General features: G+C 43.4%; 1 protein-coding gene across 5 annotated transcripts in view; it reads right to left on the bottom strand.

Annotated features, from left to right (window-relative positions):
• Positions 1–48: 48 nt before the first annotated feature.
• LOC149358990 (MFS-type transporter SLC18B1-like) overlaps positions 49–9,218 on the bottom strand; it is a 44,631-nt gene continuing 35,461 nt past the window's right edge. For all 5 annotated transcript variants that reach the window (XM_089571165.1, XM_089571166.1, XM_089571168.1 and 2 more), the window contains exons 9-14: positions 8,672–8,770; positions 6,768–6,856; positions 4,292–4,387; positions 3,406–3,480; positions 1,291–1,384; positions 49–315 (exon numbers count right to left, since the gene is read on the bottom strand). In XM_089571165.1, the coding sequence (XP_089427291.1) occupies positions 196–315; positions 1,291–1,384; positions 3,406–3,480; positions 4,292–4,387; positions 6,768–6,856; positions 8,672–8,770 (573 nt within the window). In that variant the 3' untranslated portion in view covers positions 49–195. The remainder of the gene's footprint in view (positions 316–1,290; positions 1,385–3,405; positions 3,481–4,291; positions 4,388–6,767; positions 6,857–8,671; positions 8,771–9,218) is intronic.

Below are 9,218 nucleotides of genomic sequence, written 5' to 3'. Positions count from 1 at the left end.
TGCTTGCAGTGAGGATATGTTTTGTACTCGATCTGGAGAAATATAAAATTCATGAGGAAGCTTTTTATTCAATATACGATGGCAGCAGCGCATTTTGATAGCATGCTTATTAAATATAAAAGTAATCTATAACGGTGGATGAAACAGTAGGAACAGCATAACGAAGGCGTTCAGTCGGTGAAGTGATGAAGGAACTCATATGCGCGTCGTCGTCGTTGTAGATTGGTTCTGCGGCCTTGACGAAGAATTTGTCAACTTTACTGCTTTTCTTCCACTGCAGATTGAATGCACCCAGAGTGCAATGGTTGCAGGTGCCTGGAATGTGAGAACAGAATATCAAACACTTACCAAGCAACGACTGCAAAATGACTAAACCTCACTGGGATAATCAGTTCTTTTCGTCTGTAATTTTGTCATGTTGAATGATCAAATGAGCTACTGGCAGCGGACACTACTGCATCTTTTTTCTATGATGAAGTAAAATGAAAACAGAGGTCTACGGTAATGTAATCATGTATTCACACCCAAGCATTATGCTAACTTTCTCCGCTATCTGAACTTTCATTCACAGTGAATGCCGCATTGCATGGTCCGTGACCCACCGGTGTCTTATAAATAACGTTTTCACAAGGAATAGCGGAAGTGTATATGCGCTCCTCTTACAATGCTTACATTTAGGTACTTATGACCTTAAGCCGAGTTTAGAAGTTTAGGTTCAATTTATTCGTAATATTCTCACAGTATGCGTAGCACACAGCTCGAGTTATCCATCAGTAATGCGGCAGTTACAATAACAACAATCCAAATGAAATGTATTGTAATTAATATTTTATATTACGAAGCACTCGAACAAATGAATGCACGCTCCATTCACTAGCAAGTGTGTTGAATGTGAACGCGCCCGCAAGCAAGTGACGTTTATAAAAACAGAATCGCTCCTCGCTGATGAGACCGGTTCGTGAAGGACTCTCAATGTTGAATAGCAATGATGCGGTCTGCCTGGCCGTGCCACCGGGCTTTCATTTTCTTTTTTCTTTATGAAGTACTGTAGTTGTCCTAAACTTCTTGCAGATGTTTTTAGCCTTTTAAAGTACGTTCCCTCTGCGGTCCGATTGTGCTGTCCCTGCATGATGGCCGGTATTTGCACAGAATCAGACGCTTTCTTGAAAACCTTTGACTCTGTAGTACGGTGTGAATGAAACTGGACGCAGCGTGTCGATGTGTCTGAGAAAAAGGTCACAGGGGTGGCCTGGTAGCCAGGCTATGACAGCGTAGTGCCACTCGACTCACCCATACAACCAACAGTCCAAACATCAGCATGGATCCTTTTCTATAGCCGTACAACTCGACGACGTACCCTGCGATGGGTGGTGTCACCATGGCCCTGAAATTTGCGAAGTAATTGAGAAGAAAGCAAAGAAATGAGGAAATAACGTTTTTAAATTGTAACAAACGCTGTCCAAGGTGAAAAGTTATTTGAACAAGTCTATTTTAACTGAAGTTTCAAGTAAGGGAGATCATTCAAAGATTCTGCGGCAGAAGTCTTCAGAATACCACGCTCATAAACTATAGGACTCCATGTCCTGTATGGAAATAAATACCCTGGCGACAGTCACGTGTGCTTGTTTTGACATCCGTGTTTAAAAACGTGCATTTATTCTGTGCTTATCGGTCAAATATATCATTTAGTCAGAACTCGATAATCCTCAGAAACTGAGATTTTGTGACGGAGTCTTCGCGCATGCGACGAAAGCCGGATTTTGTTGAACGTGGTGCAGCTTGTTCTTCATCTGTTTGCATCGCGGGGCGCTGCCGCACGACACACGCATGCGCTTGCAGTGAGTGAATGCGCTGCGCTGTAGGCATCCTGTGTACCGATTTCTTTGAAACCCAGCAGAGGGTCTTATTGTTTTTGCTACAGCTCTTGTGTGCACTTGTTTTACTGCTTTCGCAGGGAGTCGAACTCGACCCGTCGCCCTTCTGCTAGCGTTTGGGCGTTCCGGTTTCGGACAGCGACAACCGACTTTTGTTCTCCGACTGAAGTTCGTATTATTGACTGCAACTAGTAATATGAGACTTTGGCCGTATTTGCCTCATATTTTGTCATGGTCTACGCAAATACGAATACCTACTCCCCGCGCACTCACATGCACATATACACGCGAAAAGATAACAAAAGACTATTTTCAATCTGTAGCTATAAAAATTACCGATATGGGGTGGCGAAAAAGAACACTTTCAGGAAAAACAAAGGAACTGTTAGAAGTATGTCGTGTTTTATTCAAGCGCATATGTCTACACGTAGCATTCTATAAACTGCTGTCCTTTTTTTTCTGCAGTTTTTGTTTGGTATAAAGAGATTTAAGCTCTCTCCGAATATCCATAATTAGGCCATCAAAATTAAAAAGAAATAAAGAAATAAATTCATCATTCAGATAAATGTCCATGTTGACAAAAATAGATAACTATGAATTAAGTCGAGGTTCAGGGCTGCCTTCATTTGCGATTTGTGTCCAAAACAAACTGAACATGAGTCCTTGATCCTAATGGTTGATTTACTACTGCATGTTTACGCGCCATAGCTACACTGAGGGCTATAAGATGTAGTAGTACTTGCCGGAATAATGTCGACCACTTTGCCTCATTTAACGGCCACGTAAATCTTAGTTTACGGGCATTTTTTTCTTGTTTAATCTAAACCTCGTGATCTGCAACAGAACGGCCTAGCCGCTCTGTCGTCTAAAGAGCCTAAAGCTTGGCTTATTTAAAATTGAGAAGCTTATTATGCTGTCACACCGACACATACTTGACTTCAGCATATCGGTATAACGTGCTTGCTATAGTCCACAGGGTCGCGTGCTAAATAAGTATTAGGCCTTTACATAGTTTCGTTTACTTTTGAAGCCCGTTGGTGTGGACAGTGACCTAAGGGAAAATAACATTTAGATGTTTCGAATTGTCTGTCATGCTGTTCTATTTTCCGCAAGCAGTGAAGTACTGCTAAACACGCTCTAATTAATTCAAGCTTTTTGGTGTCGGGGAGACTGGGTTTTCAGAAACATGTTTGTACTGACGCCATGAGTTTCAGGCAGGTAGGGCACGAAATGACTTGTTTCAACGTAGGGCTGTTATCCATTAATAGCCACCGCTCTTCCGCCATGCGGTTACAACTAAAACATTCAATTCCATTTGATTGAAACATTCTTCTCGAATGTATTTGAGAAGCGGAATAAAAAAAAAACCATGACTAGACTATAATGGCATAACTTGAAAAATAATCTCAGTAATTTCTCAGTAAATTTGAATGAAGGGAAAACCTGGTAGTTTTAAAGGAAGCACATGTTTTGTAACATTCTTGCACTTTTTCTAGATCATAAACTCAAAGGCGTTTTTTTTTCTACTCACCCAAATACTGCAAACGTGAACACGGTGCTTGAGAGGAAGCCGTTTGTGCGAATGTTGTCGGGATAGCCACGCTGTCTGCAAGGATAAAGAGAAGCAGAAAATTTAGACTTCGGTTGCGAAAGAAAAATTTGACCGGGACAGGGTGATTAAATTGGTTTGCCATTCGTGACACGCATCGACTTTTCACCGACCGTTGTTAACTAAGCCTATTCCCCCCACATTTAGCGCCCTACATCAAATTCGAATCCCCTTGGAGATATGAATGTACATATCAGTATATGAGCAAACAAGGAGAGGGGATGAGGGGCTCGTTATAAATATGACAGAAGCCAACAGCCACAGAAACCAAGGGGCACAGGGGATTTTTTTTAGTTATTTGTTTTGTGGTGTTGATCAATTTAGAATATTACTGAATATGTTATCGTTTAAAGATAACTGATTAGAAAAAGCAGAAGAAAAAACAACCACCTGCCGCCAGTGGGATCCGAACCCACGACCTCCGAATTACGCGTCCGGTGCTCTACCTCTGAGCTACGGCGACGGCTGTCAATTCTTCTGCTTTTCTTCTGCTTTTCTAATCAGTTATCTTTAAACGATAACATATTCAGTAATATTCTAAATTGATCAACACCACAAAATAAATAACTAAAAAAAATCCCCTGTGCCCCTTGGTTTCTGTGGCTGTTGGCTTCTGTCATATCAGTATATGAGTATGCTTAGTAGTTGCCATAAATTCCTATGCACCTCATCTGAGCAGCACTTTTCTAACACCTGTGATGGGTACAAAAAGTCAAAATGTAAGAGAATTTATGTCGCTGTGTGTATCATAGAGCGAGATGTTTATATCAACGAGTACTAGAAATGAGCATCACATGTGAGCACTCACACAGCACGTTTCAGTCCATGGCAGTATCCGCAGACAAACTGCGCAGACATTCCCAAGCCTGTGAAAACTTGAGAAATATAAACAAGCGCCAGTGACCTGCGTATGAAGGGAAAAGTAATGCCAGTGTTAGTTTAGAAAGTTAGGAGATGGCAAGGATTTCGAGGATTTGAATACATATGCGCACATATGCAGATGCAAACAGTGTCGAATCTGTGTGAAAGAGGATATATATAAAGAAAACTTATACCGACTGCGAAAAAAAGGCTGAAAAATCATAGCTGCGGTCTTTGAGAGCGCTAAGCTTCATTTCTTTCTTCATAGTTTCAGAATTAGCTGTAAGAATTTTATCAACATTTAAGCGACGGGACCACCGCGAAGCAATCCCATCGGTAGTAGTTGTAGAGCTTCAAGATAGGAAGAGAAGGGGCCGCTGCCATTCTCCGAATGTGAGTTTTCTTTTGAATGGCTTTCTTTCAAGTGTAGGTAGCACGCGAAGCTCTGAAGTTTTATTTGGCGGCTGGGCGCGCTGTTCTAGGTAGTGGCTGCGTGACTATATTTAATTCTTATTAACTATGTGACATACACGTGCACACACGCACTTGCGGGTGGGCGGTGCAGAGAATGTGTGCGATTTCATGGCCGTGGCTTTGTGCTCGGGGGCAAGGGTAGCAGCGTTTTCTGTTTAGTTTACTTTATGGAGGTTGAACTTCCCAATGCGACTTAGGCTATGACGGACGCCGTAGTGAAGGGCTCCGGAAATTTCGACCACCTGGGGTTCTTTAGCGTTCAATGACATCGCACAGTACACGGGCCTCTAGAATTTCGCCTCCATCGAAATTCGACAGCCGCGGCCGGGACCGAACCTGCGTCTTTCGGGTCAGCAGCCGAGCACCATAACCACTGAGCCACCGCGGCGCGAAGCTAGAAATCTTTAATTGTAATTAGGTGCCCATTCGTAATAGTTCAAAAGTTAACTATTATAATTTAGATAATCATTATTTAACACGATTCGCCTGTTTTCTGACGCTCACCAACACTGGTATTATTATGCCGCAAAAGCATCGCTTTAATTGAAAAAAAAAAAACTACTTTTAAAATTAGCGGTCGGGTTCCCTGAAGCACCTGGTACATGAAGCCGACAATAAGGCTCACAACACCCCTAGATGTGGATGTCGCCCTTGAGTTAAAGGTTGTCGCAAAGTTTGGAAACATGTGAAGACCACCTGTTCCGCAACGAGTACGAGATCAAGGTTGTCACATCCAATCGATAGCTACTTTGCGACTCATCAAACTATCTTTTTGAAAGCTGTTTAGGTAAGCAGCAATAAATAGGAAAGGCAGACACCATTCCACAGTTGGTTCAGCAATTTCCACTCCCACACCGAGTCTCTTAGAAATACAGAGAGTTCCTTTTTCGTCTGGCAGATTTTAAAAAAGTTCCAGTGAGCAAACTACTGGCCTAATCGAGAGCAAACTTCGCTCACGGGGTAGCATATTATGGTCTACGTTCTTTGAGACGTAATTAAACGTTGGTACTTGACTGCATTTCCTGAAATTAAGAAAAAACTGCTGTCAACTGCGAGTAAAGCTGTCGCAGACGCGAGCCAAGCAGCTGGTTTGACAGGGCGCGCCATCTGCCGGAAGGCGAGTATGAGCGACGACTCTTTCTTGTCGCATTCATTTCGACGAGCAGACGAGCCACATCTTCGAAGCCAGCGCGCTACCCTCCCACCCCCTGAGCCGGGACGTCGATTGCCTCGCCTTTCGGTAGATGGCGTGCCCTGTCAAACCAGCTGCTTGGCTCGCGTCTGCGACATCTTTACTCGCAGTTGACAGCAGTTTTTCTTAATTTCAGGAAATGCAGGCAAGTACCGGCGTTTAATTACGACTCAAAGAACGTAGACCATAATATGCTACCCCGTGAGCGAAGTTTGCTCTCGATTAGGCCAATAGTTTGCTTACAGGAATTTTTTTAAAATCCCCAGATAAAAACGAAATTCTCTGTATTCCCTTATTCAAGCGTATAAATAGATAAACTCTTCTGACGCACTTCAAATAACAATTAAAGAGAACGCCAGAACGTGAGCAACGTGAATCTTATTCACAAGTTTATTACCATGCAAAACGGCCTTAAAGGAAAACCTGGGACCTTTTCTGTCTTCCACGCTCTTCAAACGAAATAATCTCTTAACTTCTCCTGAAAGGGTTGTACTCATTACAAGTATTTTTAAAGTTTTCTTCGGCGCCTGCACACAGACTTCTCATAGTTATCGTCCTATGGCTGAAGGTAGCGGCCGTCTAACTCAGATCTTTTCGGAAATGCACGCATTTCTTATTTTCTAGTCGCAGTGGACGTTCGTTCAACTAGTACTGAGTACGAAAAGTGTCATGTTGGGAATTGAGCGAAAACAGCCCGCTCTTGATTTTGCTCTATGTGATGCGCAGGAAAGTAATGAGAAAAATAACGACGCATTACCGGGATATAGGAAGGAATGGCGCGGGTCCTATGACAAGGTATGCCAGTATGGTGAACAGCTGTCCCACCATGGCGTAGAATGGCTCCAGCTGCGAGTAAACAAAACAGATTACGGTCACATCAGCCACTTGCGAGAGCATGTGTGCAGTGGTCTGAACTTGCTCGCCAATAAGAGCTCCACATGCTTGTACTCGTCCCGAAGTGCGAGGTACATTTTGCGGGGCTTAATCAACGCTAGGTATCGCAAGGTTCAGTCAGATGTTTTGGAGAATCCTCCAAGGTGGAGTAAATTTGCAATAAGAGAGCGAATTACTCACTGGCATCTATTCAAGCAGCCATACGGCTACAAAGAAAATTTATGCAGCTTCCAACCAAAAGTTTGTAGTTAAGCAAAAATTCGTCCTGGTCCGAGGATTGAAACCGGGACAACTGCTTCACCGGAACAGTTGCTCTACAAACTGAGCAAGCCGGAATGACTAGTATATGGTAGAGTTGGTAGGGTGGCTGCTGCGGTGGAGCTGTGGTTCCGGGTTCGAACCCTGGACCAGGACAAATTTTTCTTTGACTACGAAGTTTCTGTGGAAGCTGTATAGCTTTCTTTTGTAGCCGCAAGACAGCGCTTGGGTGGATGCCAATCAGAAATTTGCCCTCTCATTATCGCAAGGGTTCCATTAACGAAGGTATTTTTTTGTGCTGGCGCCGACCAGCGTTTCTGCTAGAATGTATTCGACAGATATAACACTGTGCTGATTCAGGACGTCGAGGTTGTGACCATCAACAACAAATATCGTCATTTGAAAATCAACTGATGGCTTTTTTCTTTTATGGTTTGATGCTTTGTAGTGAAAATGTGCATGTTTTTTTCCATTTGGCGTATTGTCTGACAGATTGTAAATGAATCGTTCTTTGCAGCCTCTGCTCCGCTGAAAGCCGCGTTAACCGGCTGTCAGCTGCTCTTAGCAGACTAGGTATAGGTATGTGCTAGCGGTTTGTGGGATGTGAACAGCTTTAGTAGAAGGGAAGTCATGACGCCATTGAGGTTGAGATTGTTGCAAGATACAGGTGGGATTAGTCTTGCGGATTCTGCCGACAACTGCTCATCTCGCCATATATACTGCATCCCTTAACATTAGCACCGCACTGAATTTTTAGATACAATGGCAGCCAGTAAAATGCACTTGGAGAGCTGCAAAACATCCATTCCCACACCAGAGCACACGGCTGTGCCCATCAGCCGACCTTAATTGCAGTTTTGTTTTCCGAATAATTGTTTTTCTTTTATTGATATTCTCGATCCGTTATTACCGATGGCTCGCTTTATGGACAGTTTTACTGGGGAACCGAAGTGTCCATATTGACGAGGCACGAATATATACTCCAGGCAACAGGAACGGCAGGAAAATGAACGTTATCTAATTCAAAGGAAACTACCGGACCTTGTACGAGTGCTGCGCTACTCGGAGTCGCACAAAAACACAGATAACGAAGACAGACAAGAACGGTATGCGCTTGCTCTTAACCATCCTCGCTTGCCGTCGTGCCTTCTTGCCTGTCATGCAAGCAGCGCAGCTGTCGTACAATGCATTTTAAACTAGCCCAATCCAAAGCACTCATTACTACCCCCCCCCCCCCCCCCCCACCCGACCCCCGGCATCGCTGGTACCAGTGCTGACCCCTAGTCTCTAAATATGCGCACTCTCAGGAGCGCAGGGCTCAAAGGTAGATAACTGCAGACAGTACAGTGCCATGACGGGGTACATGCGTTAATAACTCCACCATGCAACTAGCCCAAAAACAAACCTTCACAGTACTGCTCTAATTGTAATATGAGCCGCCGACAGTGCATCACATTATCAGATGACGTTTCCATGCTGCAGATCCTATGCCTGCTTTTGTATACTTACACTGTAATGGGAGAAGGTTCCAGCGATGAATCCACCTACGGAATAACTAGCGAACTGGACTGTGTAGACGCTGCCTAAGACGGTGCCTGTAAGGTTAAACTGAAAGAAGAGCAAGGAAAGGTAAACCGGTTAAATATCTTTCTCAGGCTTCAAGTTTGAGGACGTATATACTGGGAAATAAGCTGAAATTTATGCCACAAATTCATTGTAACGAACACAGATCTGTAGGCTTCAGGAAACAAGGTGTGCTAGGAGTTTGAATTCGAAGGTAGCGTTTATACGAATTTGTTTCCGTGTATGAAGAGCAGAGCTCAAGTGCAGGTAAAGTTTTTTTTTTTTGATACTAGCTATAGGCACCGTTTAAGATGTTAAACACATCTGAGATTCATTTTAACCAGAAGAACAGCGAGCTGCAAAAGCGACGAACAGGCTGCAAGTAAGTCTACACTGTCTGCAAGCTAAACTATATCCTCGACTAACATCCACAAGTAACGGCTCGAACTATTTCTTCCATGTTACTGTAAGTACTCACAAAAACGGAGTATTA

The sequence above is a fragment of the Amblyomma mixtum genome, chromosome 2, assembly GCF_055824585.1.
Source record: "Amblyomma mixtum isolate Tamu chromosome 2, ASM5582458v1, whole genome shotgun sequence".
Taxonomy (NCBI): domain Eukaryota; kingdom Metazoa; phylum Arthropoda; class Arachnida; order Ixodida; family Ixodidae; genus Amblyomma; species Amblyomma mixtum.
Note: the sequence above shows the minus strand (reverse complement) of the source record. Positions and strands in the feature narration are given on the sequence as shown.